Raw genomic sequence first — 25272 nt, forward strand, 5'->3', positions numbered from 1 at the left:
AGAAAGTTCCAGTCAAAATGAGAATATTCCCTAGAGGTGGTAACATAAGAAATTATGATCAGGCCAGGTGCAGTGGCTCACGTCTGTAATCCCAGCATTTTGGGAGGTCAAGGTGCGTGGACTATGAGGTCAGGAGATCAAGATCATCCTGGCCAACATGGTGAAACTCTGTCTCTAGTAAAATAAAAAATAATTAGCTGGGCATGGTGGTGTGTGCCTGTAGTCCGAGCTACTTGGGAGGTTGAAGCACAAGAATTGCTTGAACCCAAATGCTTGAACCTCCAGGCAGAGGTTGCAGTAAGCTAAGATTACGCCACTGCACTCCAGCCTGAGCAACAGTGAGACTCTGTCTCCAAAAAAAAAAAAGAAAAAAATTATGATCAGTCATTGACATCCTGGCAGGAGTTTCTTTACCTGTTTCTTTCCAGCCAGAGCAACTAACCTAGAGCAGATTTCTATGAAATGGGACAGTTTCCAAATGTAAGTTCTGTTTCAGAGAAGCCCATCCTAAAAGGAAGGTGGCAGATGGGAGTATCTGGAGAGGGCAGTTGCTAGTGGCTAAGAAAGCTTAATGAACATACTACCTACAACATAAAACATAAAACATACTACACAGCTGCCAAGGATACTTGCATTTTAATAAATAACAGATTTTAAGCCAAAGGAATTACTTTCTAATGGTGGAATTACAAGCATCAGTAATGATTTAGGGAAGAATTAAGCAAAGAAAGTTGTTCCAGCATCCCTGAAATCCCAACAAATGAGCTGATGTGACTGTACAAGCCCTCAGCAAACAGCAAATGAGCTGCAAATTTAAGGGATTAATAATATTATTACTGGCAACTTGTGACTCCGCCTGCCAGTGAGCAAGCCTGCTACCAACAGACAAACCCAGATGCCCACAGGAGCCCAGGACACGTACTCTTTGGTCTGGAAAGCATCCATTTGGGAACCCAGTTGCCAGAAAAGCTGAAGAGAACCCTTCCCTCCATCTGCCCCTTAATCACACACACGGAGAAGATGCATAATTAATTTGTTCTCAACAGTTGTTCAGCAGCTAGAAGAGTGAGGGCATCTCTGGAATGGAAATTACAGACAAGAAAAACAAGCATTAGGCCGCGAGGAGAATGCAGCAGCCAGCCTGCTTCCCTTCCCCACCACGCTTGCTCAGGCCGCGGGCCTGAATGTGGGACAGCAGTCTTTTTCATTTCCTCACAGCCTTGGGCTCTTGGGGGCTGGTGGGAAAGAACAGAAAACAAAACTCTGGCCAGACAAGGTTACTCATGCCTGTGATCCCAGCATTTTGAGAGTCTGAGATGGGAGAATCACTTGAAGCCAGGAGTTTGAGACCAGCCTGGGCAACTTAGTAAGACCCCATGTCTACAAAAAAAATTTTTAATTAGGACTAGTGGCACACACCTGTGATCCCAGCTACTCAGGAGGCTAAGGCAGGAGAATCACTTGAGTCCAGGAGGTGGAGGTTGCAGTGAGCCATGTTTCAGCCACGGTACTCCAGCCTGGATGACAGAAAAAGACTTGGTCTCAGAAAAAGAAAAAAAAAGAAAAAAAAAAGAAAAAGAAATACTACGCTCAGCCAGGCACGGTGGCTCACACCTGTAATCCCAGCACTTTGGGAGGCCAAGGCAGGTGGATCACTTGAGGTCAGGAGTTCGAGACAAGCCTGGTCAACATGGTGAAACCTGTCTCTACTAAAAATACAAAAATTAGCTGGGCGTGGTGGTGCACACCTGTTAATCCCAGCTGCTCTAGGGGCTGAGGCAGGAGATTTGCTTGAACCCAGGAGATGGAAATGGCAAGATCACGCCACTGTACTCCAGCCTGGGTGACAGAGTGAGACTCCATCATAAAAAAAAAAAAAATAGAAAAAAGAAAGAGAAAGAAGGAAGGAAGGAAGGAAGGAAAGAAAGAAAGAAAGAAAGAAAGAAAGAAAGAAAGAAAGAAAGAAAGAACCCTGAAAGATACAGGGAAGAAGGCATCACTCTAACCTCAGAGAGACAGCTAAAATAGGCACAAAGCTCAGGGACAATGTGAAGACCAACAGGCAGCACATTTTGAGGACAAGTGAACACACATAGAAATGAGATGAAATTAAAGAACTCCTGTTAATATCATTAGCTGAGATAATCACATGATAACTTAGAAAAATGTCAGTTTTTAGAGATGCACATTGAAACTACAGGTGAAATGCCATGATTTCTATAATTTGCTTAAATTTGTCAGCAAAAATAATAATAATAATAATAATGAAAGAATGATGGTAAATTTTTTGTTTGTTTGTATGTTGTGTTTGATTGTTTTACAGAGACAGGATCTCACTCAGCCGCCCAGGTTGGGGTACAATGGTGCCATCATAGCTCTCTGCAGTCTCGAACTCCTGGGCTTAGGTGATCTTCCTGCCTCAGCCTCCCAAGTAGCTGGGACCACAGCTGGTCTAGAACTCCAGGCCTCAAGTGATACTCCTGCCTCAGCCTCCTAAAGTGCTGGGATTACAGGCATGAGCCACCATGCCTGCCCTGGCAAATTTTTCTTTTCTTTTTTTTTTTTTTTTGTCTTTTTGAGACAGAGTCTCATTCTGTCACTCAGGCTGGAGTGCAGTGGTGTGATCTTGGCTTACTGCAACCTCCGTCTCCCAAGTTCAAGCTATTCTCCTGCCTCAGCCTCCCAAGTAATTGGGATTACAGGCACACACCCACACCTGGCTTTTTTTTTTTTTTTTTTTTTTTTGTATTTTTAGTAGAGATGGGGTTTTACCATGTGGTCCAGGTTGGTCTTGAACTCCTGACATCAAGTGACACACCTGCCTCAGCCTCCCAACCAAAGTGCTGGGATTACAGGCCTGAACCACTAAGCCTGGCTTGGCAAATTTTAGATCTAGGTGCCAGGTATAGGGGTTCAGCCTATTATTGTCCACACTTTTTAATTACATTTGAAATTTTTTATATAGAGTTTTTTTTTCCCCCTAAAGATTCAATATCAGATTCCAGCCTGCTGTTCCTAACTCTTCACTGTGGCTTAGGAGGCCCTGTGTTCTTGACCTGAGCTCCCAGGGTTCCTCCAGGCCAGTTGTCCATACAGCATGGGGTTCCGTGGTGTTCCGTTGACCTATGCCCGTCTCTCTCATCTCATTTTGTACCACATGCCCTATCGTTCACTCTAGTCTATCACTCGGGCCTCCCTCCATGTCCTTCAGTGAGCCAAGCTCATTGCCACGTCGGGGCTTTTAGGCCTGCAGTTCCCTCTCCAGGGCTGGCTACAAGGGCATGCAGCTGCCCTGCATTGAGAAAGCCTGCACATGTGGTTTAATGCCCTGCAGTCATTGTGGAAGTCAGAATAATGTCCCTGCCACCTGAGATGTACACGTCCAGCTCCCTGGAATCTATGAATGTGTTACCTTACATGGCACAGGGAATGAAGACTGCAGAAGAAATGAAGGCTTCTTTCTTTCCCCTTCCTTGCTGCCTTCCTCCCTCCCTCCCTCCTTTCCTCCCTTCCTTCTTTTCTTCCTTCCTTCCTTGTTTCTCTCCCTCCCTCCCTCCTCTCTCTCTCTCTCTCTTTCTTTCAGACTGAGTCTCACTCTGTCACCCAGACTAGATTGCAATGGCACCATCTCGGCTCATTGCCACCTCCACCTCCCTGGTTCAAGTTATTCTCATGCCTCAGTCTCCCAAGTAGCTGGGACTACAGGCGCACACCACCATGCTTGGTTAATTTTTGCATTTTTAGTAGAGATGGGGTTTCACCATGTTGTCCAGGCTGGTCTTGAATGCCTGGCCTCAAGTGAACCACTCACCTCAATCTCCCAAAGTGCTGGGATTACAGGCATGAGTCACCACACACAGCCAGTTTAATTTCTTAATCTGCTGACCTTGCTAGTGAGATTATCCAGAATTACTCAGATTGGCCTGGTGTAATCACCAGGGCTTTTATAAGTGGCAAAGGAAGGCAGAAGGGAGCCAGGGAGATGGAAGGGGGAGAAGGACTTAGCCAGATGTCACAGGCTTTGAAGATGGAGGAATGGGACCATGAGCCAAGGAATGTGGACAGCCTTTACAAGCTGGGGGGAAAAAAAGAAAAAGAATTATCCCCTAGAGCCTCCAGAAGAATCGCGGCTCTCCTGACACCTTCATTTTCTCCCAGTAAGAACCGTTCCAGACTTCTGACCTTCAGAACTATAAGAGAATGAATGTATTGTTTGAAGCCACTATGTTTGTGAACATTTGAGCAGTCACAGGAAACTAATACAGTCATAGGAAGCCACTGTATTAGTAGCTGCCACTTCCACCTCCCTGGTTCAAGCTATTCTTGAATTTGAAATTTTTGAATTTGTGTTTTGGAAGTGAAGTCTGATGGGACAAAGGAAGGTATGCTGGGAGATTCAGCTCCACACAGTCCTACCTCCTTGGCTGACCATTCCCTGCCTCCACCGGCTCCCGGCTCCACCCTGCCTCCCTACTTCTTTTTTCTTTTTTTTTGTGAGACAGGGTCTCACTCTGTCCCCCAGGCTGGAAAGCAGTGGTGCAATCTCCGCTCGCTGCAGCCTTGACTTCCTGGGTTCAAGCAGTTCTCCTGCCTCAGCCTCCCGAGTAGCTAAGGAGGCGAGTGCTACCACACCTGGCTAATTTTTATATTTTTAGTTTCACCATGTTGCCCAGGCTGGTCTCAAACTCCTGATCTCAGGTCATCCACCTGCATCGGCCTTCCAAAGTGCTGGGATTACAGGCCAGCCACCACGTCTGGCCCCACCTCCCTACTTCTAACTGCCATCACTGCTCTCTGCAACCAGTGCACCAGGAAGGGGAGGCCTGCATTGTGCCACTGCTCTCCGTCCCTGCAGGTGGTCTTGATACAGGCATGCGGAGAGTTGGGGTCACACAGGTGCCACGTGTTATCCAGCCCCATCCTAAACTAGAACAGCCACAGCAAGCTGAGCACACAGCTTGGCAGGCACCTCTCACCCACCCGCATCCAGATCCTGAGCACGCCCCAGCACACAGCTTGCCATTTCCTGGGAGCTGCCCATCCTTTGAAGATTGGGGCAGCAGGGCCATGGGAAGGGAGGTTTCCCCACGCCCAGACAGGGCCCAGCATTTTCATTTTGCACTAGTCCTCGTAATCACATGGCCGGCCCCGCCTCTTCCTCTAACAGTCTCCCCGCAGCCCTTCACTTGATAGTTCTTTGATCATTCTTCAGTTTCAGCTGAAAAACGTCATGCGAGAGAGCCCTTCCCAGCCTCTCTCTCAGTCACTCTTTATCCGGTGACTGCATTTTATCTCCTTTAGGGCACTCAGCAAGAGCTGAAATGACCTTGTTTACTTACCACATTGATTTCCTGAAAAGTGTACACTGAGACCACTGTGTGTGTGTCAAGCACTGTTCTTAGTGCTGCAGACACAGCAGCAGGCAATACAAACAAGTCCCCTATCCTCCTGGAGCGGATGTGCTTTTGAGTTCCATCATTGTGAATTATCTCTTGTCCTCCCAAGAACAGACCATTGTATACCCAGCACCCCACACAGTGCCTGGCATATAGTAGGCATTCAATAAATATTACTGAACAATTGGCTGAATGAATAGTAGCTTAGATACTCCGCACTGTGACCAGGCACAGCAGAGAGACATCCCTCTTCATCCTATAACATGTTGGGGGTTGGGGGGTAAAGGTCTTTTCCATAAGCAAAAAACTGGAGGAGGGCAGGTGCAGTGGCTCACGAGTGTAATCCCAGCACTTTGGTAGGCCAAGGCAGGTGGATAGCTTGAACCCAGGAGTTCGAGATCAGCCTACGCAACATGGTGAAACCCCATCTTTACTACAAATACAAAAAGTTAGCCGGGCATGGCAGCACGCGCCTGTATTCCCAGGTACCTAGGAGGCTGAAGTGGGAGAATCAACTGAGCCTGGGAAGTCCAGGCTGCAGTGAGCCATGATTGCACCACTGCACTCCAGCCTGAGCGACAAGAGTGACACCCTGTCTCAAAAATAATAATAACAAATTGAAAGGAAGAGAAGCTTAAAGACAGATTGGGGGTGTGGGAGGGACAGCACCCCAGTTCCTGAACCACCTTGCCTTAAATTAGCTTCACATATGTCTTGCTGTTATCAGTCAACAGTTTATTTGTATATTTAAGTGAAGTTATTCGGCTAATTGGACATATGTCTCACGGTTCTACAAGGAAAAGTCTATTAAAAAGTCTTGCTATAACAGGCAAGAGCTTTGAGGGTAGTTTTATTCAGGGACAGGAAGAGAGCTGAGTGGATTTTAATTTGGTAGAAAATAGCTGCTTGGGGCCAAGACAGTGAGAAGTGGGAAATCAAGAGCAGGCTATTAGATTATTGCTGCTGTTAACAAGCATCTCGATCACCCTTACAGCTGCGGAGTGCCTTCGGTCAATTTTATTAGTTATATTATGGCCTTCCATCTAGCCCTGCTATTCCAGCAATTCCCATTTTGGAGCTGTGGCCACTGAGGCAAGAGAAACACATCTCATCCACCCAGTATGAGTCTGTCCTCATAGCGCCTGCAGCCTAACTTCGTCAACATGTTAATGCATGGGAATTTTCTGAGTCCAAGATGAACAGCCCAAAGGGTTTCAGAAGTCGCAGAGGGCTGAGGGTATGGGAGAGAGGGGGAGAAAAAAACACTGATGTCTTGAGGCTTGACAGATGGCTCTGATGCCCTGATACAACACGGAACCCCATGCTGTATAGACCACTGGCCTGGAGGCACCCTGGGAGCTCATCCAGTCCAGATTAGTGAGCCAGGGAGTACAGTGGTTATAGGCACAGCCTGAGGAGCTGCACCATTTGGCATTAAATCTAAGTTCCCGTAGTGGATTGAACGGTGGCCCCCAAAACAATATGTCCGTGACCTAACCCCTGTAATCTGTGACTGTAACCTTAATCAGAAAAAAGGGCCTTTGCAAATATAATTAAGAATGTTTAAGATGAAGCTGGGCATGGTGGCTCACGCCTATAATCTCAGCACTTTGGTAGGCCGAGGCAGGCAGATCACTTGAGCCCAGGAGTTGAAGACCAGCCTGGCCAACACAGCAAAATCCTGTCTCTACAAAAAAATACAAAAATTAGCCGGGCATGGTGGTGCATGCCTGTAATCCCAACTACTCGGGAGGCTGAGGCAGGAGAATCACTTGAACCCAGGAGGCAGAAGAGATTGTACCACTCTACTCCAGCCTAGGCAACAGAGCCAGACTGTCTCAAAAAAAAAAAAAAAAAAAAAAAAAAAAAAAAGAATTTTTAAGATGAGATCATCCTGGATTGCCCAAGTGGACACTAAATCCAATGACAGTCATCCTTATTAAAAACAAGAGGTAGGCCAGGCGCAGCGGCTCACTTTGGGAGGCCAAGGCAGGCGGATCACAAGGTCAGGAATTCGAGACCAGCCTGACCAACACGGTGAAACCCCGTCTCTACTAAAAATACAAAAAATTAGTTGATTCCCCTGTAGCCACAAAAGGTGGCAGGCACCTGTAATCCCAGCTACTCGGGAAGCAGGGGAATCGCTTAAATCCGGGGGTCAGAGGTTGCCGTGAGCCAAGATCACATCATTGCACTCCAGTCTAGATGACAGAGCAAGACTCTGTCTCAAAAAAAAAAAAGAGAGAGAGAGAGAGAGAGAGAAGGTAGAGGAGGTAGAGGCAGATGTTGCAGTGATGCAGCTGCAGGAATGCCTGGTTCCTCCAGAAAAGGCAAGGAAGGGTTCTTCCCTAGAATGCTTCCCACCGGCAGCATGGTCCTGGGGGCTCTTTGATTTTGGGCCTCTGGCCTGAAGAAATGTAGGAGAATAAACTTCTATTGCCTTAAACCACCCAATTTGTGGTAATTTGTTATGGCAATCACAGGAAATTAATACACCCGCTTGCTAGCTGTGGACCCTTGAACAAGTCACTCTATCTGTCTGTTCATCAGTTTCTTCATCTGTAAAACAGGGATGATAACAATGGTATTTACCTCATAGGGCTACTGTAAAAATTAAATGAGATAATAGAGCCCCCTAAGTACAGTGCAGCAGAAGCCATCTTCATCCATTTGTGCTACTATAACAAGATCCTTGAGACTGGATCACTTTTTAAAAACAAAACAAAACAAAACATTGTTTTATAAAGTTCTAGAGGCTGGGAAGCCCATGACCAAGAGATCCACATCTGGCAGGGGCCTTCTTGCTGGGTCATCCCATAGTGGAAGGTAGAAGAGTAAGAGAGCCCATGAAAGGGTGGAGATTGTGGGTGGAGACAGAGAGGGAGAGAGGGAAGGTATCCAAAGTGAACCCATTCTCACAGTAACAGCATTAATCCATTCATGAGGGCAGAGCCCTTATGACCTAATTATCTCTTGAAGGTCCTACTTCTCAACACTCTTGCTTTGCAGATGAAGTTTCTAAAACACGAACTTGGAGAGACCCATTGAAACCTTAGTAGAAGCCTACCTGATGAACTCATTAAAAATATGGCTTTTGGCAGAGCTCATGCTTGTAATCCCAGCACTTTGGGAGGCCGAAGCAGGAGGACTGTTTGAGCCCAGGAGTTCTAAACCAGCCTGGGTAACATAACGAAACCTCGTCTTTACAAAAAATACAAAAATTAGCCAGGCATGGTGGTACAAGCCTGCAGTCCCAGCTATTCAGGAGGCTAAGATGGGAGGATCAATTGAGCTCAAGAGGCAGAGGCTGCAGTGATGCAGTGAGCCATGATCACACCACTGTACTCCAGCCTGGACACCAGAGTGAGGCTTTCCAGGCCTTACCTCAGAATCACTGACAATAAATCTTTAGTGTACAGGACCAAGGAATGTGTACCAAGGCCCCCCAGGTGACTGATTGTCTGACAGGTTGGGAACCACCTGGGTGCTGTCCCATTCCCACCTTGATGCCAGACATAAAACCTCTTCTGTTTCCAGAAAGCTGCCCTCCAGATACAGACTTCATAGCTGCTCTGGGTGAAGGACACTTGGCTTTGTTGCATGAGAATGATAAACAATGAATTCAAAATACTGCTTAATTCTGGTTATGCAGGAAAAAGGCTGGAGCCAGGAAAGAAGTACCCACGGGCTACAACTGCATGGGTAAGGTATTATTTCTGAAATTGGGCAATAAGCATGAGGGTGATCACTAAATTATTTTTTAAACTTTGTCTTAGGTCATAAATATTTCACATTTTTAAAAATACAAGCTGTATGCAGATATGGAAAAATAAAATGCTGGTATTGGCCATGGTCCCTAGGTAACTAGTAAGCCTAGACCAAGGATACTTCTATGCACTGCAGTACTAAATTGCCTCAGGCACAGGGAAGTCCTAGCTTATGCCTACCCCGCATCTCTCATCATGTTGCCACATCCATTTCCAGCAGAAGTGGAAACAGCTCAGAAGCACCCAGTTCAGGGCAGGTAGAAAACTGCTGGAGGTTTTCAGTGGGAAAAGCAATCAGCAATGAAAATCCCAGCCTGGGTTGGTCTGGGATAGGGTCTGAGATGGGCAAGGGCAGGCTGAAACCAGGGTTACTCCGGCTCCTGCCCCACAGAGGGCCTTGTTAGAAGTGCAAGTCCTCACAATGCAGGACCTTCTCTGCGGAGGTGGGTGTTCTGCCTGCTCCACTTACCCTGTAGAACCAGGTGCTAGGGGCAAGTGGAGGGCAGCTCTGCAGTAGCAGGAAGCCCAACCATGTGTCTAGGCAGCCCACATAGGTGAGGGAGCTGCAGACATGCACACGAGAGGAACTGTGTGCTGATCAGAATGGAGAGATGCCCAGCACACAGCAATGGGCTCATACCACCAAAAACCCAGGGGTTTATTTTGTTTCATTATAGCTGTGGCCTTTGGAAAAGATCACTGCTTTAGAACCACAGCAGCAAATACCATCACATCAGGCATCTCCAATCCTAAAGCAGCCACAGGAGACAAACAGTGTGAGCTAGGAAAAGAGAAGAGCTGGAAAGAGAGTAGCCAAACACAGTGGGGTAAAGATCGAGGCAAGAGTGGGTGCAAGCCAGGGCGTAGCCCAGCAGCATCTGCTACAGATGCTGCGGCCTTGTTTCTCAAAGTACGACCTTGCAGCGATGATGGTATGCAAAAGGTGGTACAAGAGGCAATTTCAGCTGGTACCCAGAATGTTTATTTGCATATGCATTAGATAGACAAAGAGAGAGAGAAAATCAAACCTGTAATTTCACAGATATTTTTGCTTAGAACAAAGCCAAGTAAAGGAAAGTGTCGACAGGATGAAAAATATCACAGAAATACCTGAATAGTTGGTTATAAAGAAGTGTGTGGGAATAATAAACAATGAATTTAAAATACTGCTTAATTCTGGATATGCAGGAAGAAAGCTGGAGTCAGGGAAGAAGTACCCATGGGCTATAACTGCATGGGTAAAGGGTACTATTTCTGAAATTGGGCAATGAGCATGAGGGCAATCACTGAATTATTTTTTACACTTTGTCTTAGGTCTTAAATATTTCACATTTCTTAAAATACAAGCTGTATACAGATATGGAAAAATAAAACGCTGGTGTTGGCCATGGTCCCTAGGTAACTAACAAGTCTACACCAATTGAGAGGGTAACTGGCATTTCCCTGATTGCCTACAACCTACAGAGAAGCCACAACACAGTGAGCCCAATCCCCAGGGATAATCACATTTTCTCCCAGGCCCACCACATTTACCCCCAGGACCCCCACTGATGGCCATGGACCCTACCAAGTTTCTCCCCAAACCACATCAAGGCTCAAGAACCTCCTCCTACAGAATTCTCCAGAATCAGAATGGTTTTGAGATCAGGGCCACTGCGGAAAACTGCACAAATTTCAATGCAGTATTCAGAAAGCTAAAAAGGGGGTGCTAGATTCACAGACTCTGTCTCCCTAATTCCAAAGAACTGGTCCTTAGATGACCCAACCAGAACGAATTAAATGCAGCTCATGCTCCTGCAGAAATTATCACAAACTCCGAGAAAGCCAGTCACCAAGATAGCAAGGATTCAATTTCTCTCCTCCTCTATGCAGAACACTCTCAGGCAAACATTCCGTGATGACAAATGAAAGCAGCAAAAGCGGGTCTAGAGGCACAATGCTTGAAAACTCACTGAAAAGATTCCATGCCAGGTCGATAGGTGCTGCACATGCAAAGGAGCTGGGGTTCAACGAGACCCAGACCATTACTCCAGGAGGAATGCACTCCAGCCCCATCTCCCAAGAAAAGCTACCCCCCAACACGCCCAGCTTGCCTGGAAGTTAGTTGCTGTCAGGGATCAAGAGAAGTAATTCCAGACCAGGGGCCAGAGTTATAATAGACCAATATCAGTCCTGTAGCTGGTAATTTCTTGCCTTCTGCCCCCTCACCCTCAACTATGACAACTTGAAGGCAGAGGTTGAATCTTATTTCCCATTTTCTCCTCTGAACCTCACCCTGTACCTGACACAGAGCAGGCTCAATTACAGTTGGCTAAAGTAATAGATGGATGGAAGGATGGTGAAGAAATGTCCTGGTTTGGCCAGACCAGATCCCAGGTTTCAGGGAATATTCCTGAAGAACCAGACATTGCTACAGTTCCCTTTGTAGACAAGCAGGATCTTTAAAATGCTTAGTGAATTATACCTTCACTAGATTGGTAGGATGGTTATCCTCAAAACTGGCAGTTGTTCAATAGCTTCGGAGTTGAAACTCTTTCCTGAAGCAACGAGCTAGCACCTATCAATTCCTTTTGAAGGGTCTACCCTCCCCTCCATAGGGGAATGCCAAATATTTGTTGAGCTAACTGTTTTATTGATTAAATGAGTAAAGGAACTTCAGGGAGGTGGCTCTATTGCCCTTCCTCCTCCTCCGGTGTTTCCCAAATCCATCCCAGGCAGCAGCAGAACCTCAGGCTCAGAGGAGGGTGGGTGAAGAGGTAGGAGGAGTGACTCCAGCAGCAGCAGCCAGTTGGCAAGAACTGCTGCACAGGCATCTTTGTGTCTACTTTCTGTCCAACTTGGTGCTTTTCCCCAGATTGGAAGCAAATATACAGAGAGATGACAGAGTAAAAAGTGCAAAGAACACGAGACTGGGCAATATCTGAACATCAAGATCAAGTTCATGATATGCTACACACCTGCTGGGGACGTGAGAAATCACATCACTGGCCTGGTGCAGCGGCTCACGCCTATAATCACAGCACTTTGGGGATTACAGCTGAGGCGGGTGGATCATATGAGATCAGGAGTTCGAGACCAGCCTGGCCAATATGGTGAAATCCCGTCTCTACTAAAAATACAAAAATTAGCCAGGCGCGGTGGCATGCGCCAGTAGTCCCAGCTACTCAGGAGGCTGAGGCAGAAGAATTGCTTAAACCCAAAAGGTAGAGGCTGCAGTGAGCTGAGATCACGCCACTGCACTCCAGCCTGGGCAACAGAGTGAGACTCCGTCTCAAAAAAAAAAAAAAAGAAAAAGAAGAAATCATATCACCTCTCCAGAACTCTACTTCCACATCTGTACATTAGAGGCTTGAGCTGGCTAATGCCCAAGACGTCTTTCTCAAGTGCAATGGAATTATAGGTGTGAGCTACTGACCCCAGCCGGTTATTGCTTTTTTTTTTTTTTTTTTTAAAGCACCAGTGCCACTTGCCAGCTTTTGTGTTGGACAGTGGGTAGAAAGTGTGTGAACCTGCATAGTTATAGAGCTGTCACCTGACCTTAGCCCCTTACTCTGCCCCTCCAACCAATATCCACAGGCCAGAAATTGGAGTCCCTTTTTCTCCAAAACAGTCTACCATATCCCGTGGTTCTAAAGGTTGATGGCAGCCAGGCATTGTGGCTCACACCTGTAATCCCATCCCAACACTTTGGGAGGTCAAGACAGGAGGATTGCTTGAGCCCAGGAGATCGAGGCTGCAGTGAGCCAAGATCATGCCACTACACTTCAGCCTGGGCAACAAAGCAAGACCCTGTCTCAAAAAATAAATAAATAAATAAAATAAAAGTTGACAGTGTCTGACTCTTGTCTCTAAGTGCAGATTTTAGTAATGCCAAAATAGCTCTCCCATACTCGAACCCAAAGCACCCTATGTTCCTAAACAAAGTCAGATGTAAAGATTAGCAGAATTTTTTAGAAACAAATGGTTCTTATGGCAAATTTACAGCTACCTCCCCTCCCACCATCAGTGGTACTACAGGAGAACATTCTATCCCTATGTTTCCCACAACCATGCGGAGGGAGCCCTAGTATGCATAACACTCCTGACCTCTCTCTCCCGCTCCTTCACTCCTTGTGGGAGAGATAATCACCAATCAGATTAAGGAATTTAGGAGAAGAAACAGAGTTTGCTCAGCTCACCCCTTCCTCTCTCCCCTCCGTTGGGGATCTGCTTATCTGCAGAGCATTGATTTTCAGCTCCTTCCTCTTCTAAGAGGCAGTACCCCAGCTAAGAGTCTTCTCCAGCCGTGTCTGTGCCTGAGTACGTAAGCCTCTCAAATCCAGGGGTGAAGTTCAGCAAGCTCACGTGCTCCAGACCCCAGACTATATGCTCAACCCTGTGTCTATCAGTAATGAAGCTGATGAATATTGATCACCACCTGGCAGGGTCCTGCATCTCCCTGACTCTGCTTCTTAGGCAAGGAAGAGAAGGATATTAATCATTACTTGTAGTCCAAATATTAGGCACTATAGTAACTAACCGAACAAACACATACTACTGACCTGAAACATCTGATACCACAGAAGCCCAGGGACCTAGCTGGTAACAAGAATTTGAGCTTAGTTAAAAAACTTCACACTCAAAGTAGCAATCAAGGTCCCCTCCGACATTATAACTCTGATTTTAAAAAGAAAAGGCTCCTGTTCTTGTTCTTTCTCACATGCACACAGACACATATACACATGCAGGTTCACACACTTTCTACCCACTGTCCAACACAAAAGCTGGCAAGTGGCACTGGTGTTTAAAAAAAAAAAAAATCAATAACTGGCTGGGGACAGTAGCTCACACCTATAATCCCAGCACTTTAGGAGGCCGAGCGGGGAGGATCACTTGTGCCCAGGAGTTTGAGACCAGCATGGACAACATAACAAGACCCTGTGTCATATTTCATAATTTAAAAAAAAAAATTGGCCAGGCATGGTGGCTCATGCCTGTAATCCCAGCAATTTGGAAGACCAACGCAGGCAGATCATTTGAGGTCAGGAGTTCGAGACCAGCCTGGCCAAGATGGTGAAACCCTGTCTGTACCAAAAAATACAAAATTTAGTCGGGCATGGTGGCATATGCCTGTAGTCCTAGCTACTCGGGAGGCTGAGATGGGAGAATCGCTTGAACCTGGGAGGCAGAGGTTGCAGTGAACAGAGGTTGCCATGAGCAGAGATCGCACCACTGCACTCCAGCCTGGGCAACAAAGCGAGACCCTGTCTAAAAAAAAAAAAAAAAAAAATCCAATGATGCAATAACTTTAAGCATTCTCAATCACTGAAGGCTTAATAAACAACTTTACTGGAGAATTTTCCATGGCTCCCTATTGTCTATGGCTTAAAATCTGGCCTTGAATCACTCTGTCACCTAGCTCTAATACTATTTGCCACTATGTCCCTTCACTCTCCTAGTCTCCAGTAACATTGAATTAATCTTTTTCTTATAGATAATCCTCAAAATTTCACCCATTACGCTCGCCCAAAATCACCTTGTCCCCAAGGCTACATGTTTCAATCAACCCACCTTTCCAAACTCAGCTCCCATACCAACTTAACCCATTCAATCTCACCTATTTTAGGCCACTGTCTCTGCTTATGAATGCTTCAGTGGTCTTAACTATTTTAGAGTGTACCAGAGTCAAACAAGTAAGGAAATATATTGTAGATAAGAGGCAGGTTTATCACTGTCAGAGAAAGAGCTGATATTTAAAAAAGGAGAATGCTAACATGGCCTCCGTGGTGTTGGACTTAAATTGGAGATATAAGTATCAGTTCATAGTTTTTTGCCCAGATACAGTGGCTCATGCCTAGAATCCCAACACTTTGGGAGGCCAAGGCATCAGGATCAAACTTGAGGCCAGGAGTTCAAGACCAGCCTGGGCAACACAGTGAGACCATGTCTCTACAAATAATACTTTAAAAAATTAGCCAGGCATGTTGGTGCACACCTGTAGTCCCAACTACTCAGGAGGCTGAAGTGGGAGGATAGCTTAAGCCCAAGAGTTGGAGGCTGCAGTGAACCATGATCGTACCACTAGCCTGGGTGACACAGCAAGACCATGTCTCAAAAAAAAAAATCTTAGTTTTTTAATAGAAAGACAGAAGTGTGTGTATGTGTGAGTGAGTGTACACACATATATATCCTCACCTTGTCTCCTAAAAGAGCCTAGAAGCAATGGTACCCCAGTAGCAAAAGGAATACATAACCTCCACATCTTGGTTTCTAAATACCATTCTCCAATAACAGGAACCAGGGCTCCTTGAAGAAGTAATTGATTCCAGGGCAAAGAAAATACAGGATAAGCCTGAAGTATCTTTCAGTACAAGAATGTGAGGCAGTGCTCAAAATAGGCTGGGGGCATATCAAAAGGACAGAAGAGCCAACCTGAAAGAGCTCCCAATGGCCAAAGGTGGAACCACTTGAGCAATAAAATAATGATTGTTTTGCATATAAAGGAAAAGTATTGACTGGATTATATATGGGACATAGACCCCATAGAATAAAATAAATATCCATGAGTTCACAGTGATAACAATAATTAAATAGCTGGGTGCAGTGGCTCACGCCTGTAATCCCAACACTTTGGGAGGCCAAGGCAGGCAGATCACCTGAGGTCAGGAGTTTGTGACCAGCCTGTCCAACATGGTGAAACCCTGTCTCTACTAAAAATATAAAATTAGCTGGGTGTGGTGGTGGGCACCTGTAATCCCAGCTACTCAGGAGCCTGAGGCAGGAGAATCACTTGAACCCGGGAGGCAGAGGTTGCAGTGAGCTGAGACCGCACCACTGCACTCCATCCTGGGCAACAAGAGCAAAACTCCATCTCAATAATAATAACAATAATTAAATAACTAGGGGAGAAGGGAAAGGTCTTTCTTATAGAAGAATTCCAATTAATAAATGTATAGAAAAAATGAGGAGAAAAGAATATCATTAACATGTTCATTAAAATTATAAGGAGCTATCAAGGCTAACTCTATGCTCAGGATCTCCTCTCTGGCTGGTTTAAATAATCCACAATGTTAAATTAAGCAAAGCTTCTCATGTCCATTCTTATAAAAGGAACAGGGATAAAGGCCACCACCATCACTTTGCAGATAGAAAAGCAGAGGTGCTGGCCAAAGATGGTGGCTCACTTCTGTAATCCCAGCACTTTGGGAAGCCAAGGCAGGCGAATCACCTGAGGTCAAGAGTTCAAGACCAGACTGGCCAACATGGTGAAACCCCATCTCTACTAAAAACACAAAAATTGGGCCAGGCGCAGTGGCTCATGCCTGTAATCCCAGCACTTTGGAAGGCCGAGGTGGGCAGATCATGAGGTCAGGAGATGGAGATCATCCTGGCTAACATGGTAAAACCCCGTCTCTACTAAAAATACAAAAAATTAGCCGGGCGTGGAGGCACACGCTTGTAGTCCCAGATACCCGGGAGGCTGAGGCAGGAGAATCACTTGAACCCAGGAGGTGGAGGTTGCAGTGAGCCGAGATCGCACCACTGCACTCCAGCCTGTGCGACAAAGCAAGACTCTCGCTCGAAAAAAAAAAAAGCCTTTTAAAAACTAAAAGAATAAAAGCAGAGGTGCTTGGCAGTGGAGTAGGACTAGGTGCCAGGGGACCTGGCCCCAGGTCCAACATGGCTCCAATCCTACCCAGCACATCCAAACCTCTCTGCACCCTCCTTAGGTACTAAAATTTTTGAATTTCATTTCTTCCCTTGAGTCACAGGCCGTCCTGTGACTATCAACACTCTGCTTAAAAGATCCAGCATGTTTAAGTGACAAATCGAGGGTCATAGAAAAAAAGAAAAAGAAAAAAAATAACCCGAGTAGGCTACTCCAAGAATCCACACTATATAAGGACCCATTTGGCTGCAAGGAACAGCAAACTTAACTCAAACCACCTTGGGCAAAAAAAGAGAATTTCCTGATAGATATAACTGAAATTCCAGTGGTAGTCTAGCTTCCATTTCAGCTAGATCCAGGAACTCAAATTATGCATTTCTATGCAATACTAGCTCCATTCACAGACAGGCTTTCCCTTCATAGTGGCAAAGATGACTGCCAACAGCTCCAAGCCAACATCTTACACTCTCAGCTCACACAGCAGAAAAGAGAGAGCAGCTCTTCCCAGAAAAGTCCTGCGTACTGGCCAGAACTGGCTCAGGTACTCAGGTTCCCTGAATCAATCTCTAGAGCCAGCAGAATAGACTCTGCTAATTACCTGGCTAATAAGGGTGGGGTAAGCCTTTCCCAAACCCAGAGTATACGTCAATACAGCGGTTCCCCAGAGAAAAGTTTATATGCTGTTCCCCAAAATGAGAATGGCTTCTAAGCTGAAAAACTAGCATATATCCACTACATCCCCAACCCTCATCAGAATCAACTCCATCCTCCCTCCTCCAGCCCCACTCCTAGATGTCTACACCAGCAGTGACTTCTGTATGCTTTATGAATAAGCCAGCTCACACACATCTCAGTTTGTAAGCATCCTGAACACCAGGGATCTGGTTCTCCAAAGCATGTGAGCCCCTCCCCACCACCTTGGCTGCCTAGCAAAGGACCACTAGGCCTCTAGAACACACTTCTTCACTGTGGCTCTCAGCCCTCTAGTTCCAGAGCTGAGTCACTGAGATCCCAGCCTGCCTGCGCCAACCTTGAAAGTGCTCGAAGTCACCGCCTGAAGAGCTAGCCTCCTGGCTCTGACATACTCTGGGACCTGGAGATGCTGGCTTGACAGTTGAGATAATTAGGTTTTACCCTTCACTCATTGCTTTATCAGCCACGCTGACAAGAAGGCATAGGCGCTCCAATGGAAGAAAACACTCCTGCGCTATTTACTTGTGCTCTTAGCGCCAGCCAGCTCCCCCTTCCCAGGCACAACTCCCAGAGACGGGCCTACACCCTGTTATCTGGTGCCAGCCACCACGTGCTGCTCTCTTGTCAAATGCCATGCTGCACTTTCCTTACTGCATCCCCTAAAACTGTCAACTTCTCCAGGAGCCACAGTGTCACTGCCTTTCAGATGACTTACATGTGACACGTGACAGGCAACTGTTTTTTTTTGACACCCCTCGCCTGCCTCCCCTGCAGATTCCATAAAGCAGAGGCCTTGCCCCTGTGTCCGAACCCACAAGCTCTCCATAGAATGATACACCAGTGGGTGCGAAGGTCCTTAGCGCTGGTTAGCTGGAGAAAGAGGAACAGGGAAACACAGTGGGCAATTGTGTCTCAGAAGCAGGGGCTGGCCGGGCGCGGTGGTTCAAGCCTGTAATCCCAGCACTTTGGGAGGCCGAGACGGGCGGATCACGAGGTCAGGAGATCGAGACCATCCTGGCTAACACGGTGAAACCCCGTCTCTACTAAAAAATACAAAAAACGAGCCGGACGAGGTGGCGGGCGCCTGTAGTCCCAGCTACTCGGGAGGCTGAGGCCGGAGAATGGCCTAAACCCGGGGGGCACAGCTTGCAGTGAGCTGAGATCCGGCCACTGCACTCCAGCCCGGGCGACAGAGCTAGACTCCATCTCAAAAAAAAAAAAAAAAGAAGCAGGGGCTTTGAGATCCTCCATAAAAACTAACATTTCGGCACCTGTAGTCCCAGCTACTTGGGAGGCTGAGGCAGGACAATCACTTGAACCCGGGAGGCGGAGGTTGCAGTGAGCCGAGATCACACCACTGCCCTCCAGCCTGGGTGATAAGAGCAAAAAAACTCCAGCTCAAAAAAAAAAAAATTTTTTTCATTCATTCATTCGTTCAACAAACCTTTATTCAGGACCTGTCACATCCTGGTGATGGATGCTGCAGACATGGAAATTCATAGCACAGACCAAATCTCTGTCCTCATGGAACATACCGTGTAGGAGACATTTGACTTGTTTTTGATACCTGCTTTCTATTTCACAAGGCAATGAGATATTATCTACATAATCCTGAGGAAGTGGCATAACTATCTCTAATTTATAGACAAATGGCATCTCCAAAAGGCTTAATGAATTTCCCAAAGCCAAGCCACAAACTCGGGTCTTCTAACTATTAACCTCGTGCTCTGTCTGGGACCTCCCCAAAGGTAGGGAGGTGGCAGGGTACAGGCTGGCATTGAAATAGACATTAAATCAACGCAGGCCTACGCATCATTGCTAGAGATGCAAGATCAAAAAAACAAAGACTGAATCCCTGATCTAAAGGAACAGATAGTCTAAAAAGAAAGGCATGTAACCAACTATCGTCTGCGGCAAGAATAAAGACAAAATGATTAAATTCAAATAAGAAGACGTCTCTGGAAAGATGCACAAAAAATAATAATTGCCTCCAGGCAAGAAAATTGGGTACCTGAGGAACAAGGGTAGGAGGGTCATTTTGTATGTTTCAAATACTGTATATTTTGATTTATGTACCATTTGAATGTATTTCCCATTAAATAACACTTTGAAGATGCAATCAGCGAAATCCTAAAGGTAGAAAATTCTACAGGATAAATTAGCTGGTTATTTCAACAAACAAGTAACTCAAAAAAGAGGGAGAGCGAGGAAATGTTATAGATTTTTAAAGATGTAGAAAACATCAACCTTAATATATCTACCTTATTTGGATATTTTGATCCAGATTTGAACAAACTAACTATAAAAAGGCATTTGGGGGCTTGGCATGCTGGCTCACGCCTGTAATCCCAGCATTTTGGGAGGCGGAGGTGAGTGGATCACTTGAGGTCAGGGGTTGGAGACCAGCCTGGCCAACATGATGAAATCCAGTCTCTACTAAAAATACAAATATTAGCCAAGCATGGTGGTGTACATATGTAATCCCAGCCACTCAGGAGGTTGAGGCAGGAGACTCACTTGAACCCAGGAAGCAGATGTTGCAATGAGCCAAGATCGCACCACTGCACCCCAGACCGGGTGACGGAGTGAGACTCTGTCTCAATAAATATAGAAATAAAAGAATGAATAACTAAAGGGGGGGAAAGATGACTAACAAGATGGGCAAAATGTTGATAGTTTCTGAAGCTATATGACAGTTCCACCAGAGTTCATTCTACTATTCTCTCTATTCTTGTGGATGGTTGAAATTGCCATAATAAAAAGTTTAAATAAAAATTTAGAAATTGCCGGGCGCGGTGGCTCAAGCCTGTAATCCCAGCACTTTGGGAGGCCGAGACGGGTGGATCACTAGGTCAGGAGATCGAGACCACCCTGGCTAACATGGTGAAACCCCGTCTCTACTAAAAAAAATACAAAAAACCAGCCAGGCGAGGTGGCGGGCGCCTGTAGTCCCAGCTACTCGGGAGGCTGAGGCAGGAGAATGGCGTAAACCCGGAAGGCGGAGCTTGCAGTGAGCTGAGATCGGGCCACTGCACTCCAGCCTGAGCCACAGAGCCAGACTCCAACTCAGAAAAAGAAAAAGTTGAAAGAGTTTAGAAATTAATTATTCCATCCACATAGCAAAACTGAGAAGGAAAGTACCACCGAGGGGAGCTTAAGCTGAATCCAGAAGGATGACGAGGAATTTTCTAAGGGGCAAAGGGCTGCCTGCGCACAGACATGCCAATCTATCGCCATCTCTGGAGGAGCCAAAGGTATCTACACTTGACCTCAAACTCAACCTACATCCACAAAAAGTGCCCTCTTGTTTGATCTCCCAAGTCTCCGGGATATCTAACCATATATCAACATCAACTACCCCGTTCGAAGTGACGACAGAGAGTCTGGGGTTGACAGCTCGACTCACAGGCCTACAAAACGCCCCAGAGTAGCCCTCAGAGGATAGGAAAGCAATTAACCTCTTTCAATTGGGTTTTGCCTGACAAAACAGTTTAGAAGCCAGCTGAGTTATCTGCGGGACAGAGCCTACATCCCTCTTGAGTCATCCCAGACACCTGCACTCCCCAGAAACACACACTGGCCTCCCCCACAGCACCTTGCAGATTGGTAACTCAGTACCATGGCATCCAGCTTGATGACGGTCTGACAGCACCCCTCAGAAGCACTGAAACCTCTACATGAAGGAGAAAGCGGTCCTCCCCTCTTTCCTCCCAAAAATTCAGTGGCCAATGCCCCCAGCCTCAATCCCCTACACTGCCCTCTGCCCAACTCCAGCTGTACACAGGAAGCTTCTTGGCTAGGCAGCTGCTTCAGGATTTATTCAATCCTAGGCCAGGTGCAGTGGCTCACGCCTGTAATCCCAGCACTTTGGGGGGCTGAGGTGGGAGGATCACTTGAGTGTAGCAGTTCAAGGGTTATCCAGTCCTGGCCTGGTTCAGAAGGGTCCCATGGGTTACTTACCTTAGATCTCAGCTGCAAGTACTCCTCTGAGCCATAGGGGACACTCTTCAGGGAAGTGAGGTAGTCATAACTGATGACAGCCGTCTGTGAACCAAGGCGGTGGGGAAAAGCTTAGCACCTGGACATTAAGTACTACTACTCTACCTAAACCTTGCAGTACAGGTCCCTGACACAGCCACTATGTCTGGGGAAGTGGCCAGTCCCACCCCTAAGATGCCTGGCCCCTGGATCTTATTCTAGCTAGCTTCCTCCTGTCATTCAGGACTCTGTGCAAATGCCACCTACGCAGAGGCCCACTCTAAAATTGCCCCTCTTACCAGAAACATTCAATTATTTATCACAACAAACCACCATCCAACATTACCTTGCTCGTTTGTTTCCTTGTTTATGAACTGTCTCTTCCTGTAAGCTTAAACTCTAAGCTCTAGAAGCACAGGGGCTTGTCCTTCCTCTCCATCACTATACCCCAGCACCTTTTACACTGCCAGGTACATTGAGTAAATGTTCAATCAAAGCTAGTTGAATAAAGCTGTTACATAAACTTGGCCCACTTCTCCACATCACAAATAAACATATATGTATGTTTGCTCTAATAGCATGTCTTTTTTTTTTTTTTTTTTTTTTTTTTTTTTGAGACAGAGTCTTGCTCTGTCACCCAGGCTGGAGTGCACTGGCATGATCTCGGCGATCCTGGCTCACTGCAACCTCTGCCTTCCAGGTTCAAGCAATTCTCCTGCCTCAGTCTCCCAAGTAGCTGAAATTACATGCACACACAACCACACCCGGCTAATTTTTGTATTTTTAGTAGAGATAGGATTTTGCCATGATGGCCAGGCTGGTCTCGAACTCCTGACCTCAGGTGATCCTCCCACCTCAGCCTCCCAAAGTGCTGGGATAACAGGCATGAGCCACTGCGCCTGGCCCTAATAGCATAAGTCTTGATTCCGTGTCCCCTTATCCAGAGTGAATCAGAAAATTCGTCTCCAAGATATCCTAGGCATGGAAGGGCCTTGGGGATTATCTACCCCAAACCTTCCTTTACAGAATTGAGTAACTGGGACCCTAGAAGTTCAGGGACTTATAAAATTGATATTAAGAAGAGTTTCTTCCTTTGCACTCTACAAAGCTTTATTCCATTCAACATATACTTGTTGAACACCAACCACAAGCAAGACTTGGTCACTGAGCAGTGTTCAAGGACAATCCAGACCAGAGCTCTGGCCTTTAAAAATTGGATAGCTTTGTGCCTGGTTTATAAAGCACACTGATCCATATCTTCCTCCCTACTTTCCAACTATTCAAATCTCTAAGATTCCATTTAAAACCTGCTTCTGGCTGGCCTGAAGGTATTGAGTTATCTCAGTTGATTGTTCAGTCAGTCACAGATCATACTCCTTGTTCTACTCATTCCTCCCTTCTCACTATTGCACTTGACTAGTCTAAAAAATATATATATACAGGCCGAGCATGGTGGCTCACACCTGTAATCCTAGCACTTTGGGAGGCCAAGGCAGGCAGATCACTTGAGGTAAGGAGTTTGAGACCAGCCTGGCCAACATGGTGAAATCCCCTCTCTACTAAATATACAGAAATTAGCCAGATGTGCTCATTTGAACGCAGAAGGTGAAGGCTGCAGTGAGCCAAGATGAGATCGTGCCACTGCACTCCAGCCTGGGCAACAAAGTGAGACTCTATCTTAAAATATATATATATATATGGATTTGGATGCATGGATTTGGATTGTTTTTTAACCTATTGTTGCAGGCATTACTCAATCATATATGCGTATACACACATACACATGCACGCGTGCATAAAATTGGCCTGGCACAGTGGCTCACATCTGTAATCCCAGCACTTTGGGAGACCGAGATGGACAGACTGCTTGAGCCCAGGAGTTCAAGACCATCCCAGGCAACATAGTGAAACCCTATCTCTACAAAAAAATACAGAAATTGGCCAGGTGTGGTGTCAGGCATCTGTGGTCCCAGCTACTCGAGAAGCTGAGGTGGGAGGATCTCTTGATTCCAGGAGGTGGAGGTTGCAATAACCCAATATCACACCATTGCATCCCAGCCTGGAAGACAGAGCGAGACCCTGTCTCAAAAAAATAAAAATTTATATATATATATTTTTTTTAATATATATACCTCATGTATATACATATATAAATATATATAAATTATATATACATAAATTTTGTGTTTTATATATATATACATATACATATATATTACATAAAATAAAACCTGCTACCCCTAGGATACCAATCCTGACTCCCAGGTCACAGCACTCACTCCGGTGTCTGACCATAGTAGCAGGCATCTGAATCACCCATCTTGGCACAATGCATGGATTTAGATTGTTTTTTAACCTATTCATGTAGGTGTTCCTCACCCAGAAGCTACTTCGTAGCTGGGTCTAGGTAGGACAGTTTGTTTCTGTCCCTCAAAGCATGTAAGACAATGCTCGACCAAGAAAAGGCACTCGGTAAACACTTAGGAATTGTTTCATATTCCGTAGCCTGATTATCCAAAGTCTATTTGTCAGTATTGGTTCTATGACTCGGCTCAGCCTTAAGGACAGGCACAGCAGTGCCCTCCCCTCTGAGCCAGGACTCGAAGGACACCTGACAATACCGAGTATTAAGGAGACGGTGAGATGACAACCACAACAGACTGTGCATCAGACTGAATCTACATCAAGGGGAAGAAAGCATGAGCTCATCCTGCAGCAGATAAAGGAGGAAAGCTAGCATGAGGCATGTGGCCATCTACCCACCAATGGGACAATTCTACAGGAATGTCTGGGAGAGTTGCTGTCAGCAGAGTTAGGAGGACATGATCACACCAGGATGATGATCCTGTTGAGCCACTGGAGAAAACCTCTAAACATAAAATATTCAGCTCAGGTTCTCTGTCAGTTTGGAGATTGGAGGGGATCCCACAAAGTTCTCTGAGGCCTAGACCGTCTGGGTATGAGTCCTGCATCAGGAACCATTCATCCTAGTTCACTGCAGAGAGATCAAGTTTTCTAGCAGAATTTAATCAAAACTGCAAAGTCCTCCTTGCACATGCATTTGCTGAAGAGCACGGCCCCTCTTGGTGTGTTGCTAAAATAAGATACAGAACCTAAAATATAAAGGCTTCAGAACACAGACCCAGTGCAGTCCCATTCTATGTTACCTTGGGATGACAGGAAACCCCGTGGTACAGGAATAAAGGAATATGATGTTGTGTGTACAGGAATAAAGGAATATGAGGACACATACCCATATGTGTACACCTGTGCAGATGGAGCTTTTGCACATGTAAGGATACACAAGTATCTCCACATATGTATAAGAGGCATGTCTATCTGCTACATGTATGAACACCTGCAAGTAATCCTGTAGCTGCTCTGCTACCCCCAAATGGGAAAAACCTACCGTAGCAACTGCTCTGCCCACCCTGACAGCGCCAAAGTCATTAGGGTCCAAGTACTTGTTACTGTAGAGGTAGATGCCAGAGGCAGCAAGAGCCATGCTGGTCCATGAAGCAAGCTTTAGAGCCTTTCTGGCCATGTCCCCTTTTTTCCTGCAGAAAAAAGGAAAGTTGAGAAAGAATAGCAGTTAAGAGTTTCACAGTTAGTCAAACTGAAGTTCAAATCCCAGTTCTACCACTTAGATTATATGACCTTGGGTCATTTCATTAATCTCACTGAGCCTTAGTTTCTTGGTGTGTAAAACAGGATAATACCCACCTCAAAAGTAGTTGGGATAAAATGAAATAATGCACATAAAATCCTTAGCATAGTACCTGGGGCAAGT

The 25272-nt window shown here is 46.0% G+C and overlaps 1 protein-coding gene across 5 annotated transcripts in view; it reads right to left on the reverse strand.

The window, feature by feature from the left end:
- ADCK1 (aarF domain containing kinase 1) overlaps nucleotides 1-25272 on the reverse strand; it is a 133426-nt gene that overhangs the window by 90786 nt on the left and 17368 nt on the right. For 4 of the 5 annotated variants that reach the window (XM_031935748.1, XM_023184993.3, XM_023185011.3 and 1 more), the window contains 2 exons: nucleotides 24892-25039; nucleotides 21465-21548 (listed from right to left, as the gene is read on the reverse strand). In XM_031935748.1, the coding sequence (XP_031791608.1) occupies nucleotides 21465-21548; nucleotides 24892-25039 (232 nt within the window). Of the gene's footprint in view, nucleotides 1-1419; nucleotides 1440-21464; nucleotides 21549-24891; nucleotides 25040-25272 lie in introns of those variants that run through there. The other variant, XM_031935749.1, reaches the window with a different exon arrangement.

This window comes from Piliocolobus tephrosceles, chromosome 6 (assembly GCF_002776525.5).
Source record: "Piliocolobus tephrosceles isolate RC106 chromosome 6, ASM277652v3, whole genome shotgun sequence".
NCBI lineage: Eukaryota > Metazoa > Chordata > Mammalia > Primates > Cercopithecidae > Piliocolobus > Piliocolobus tephrosceles.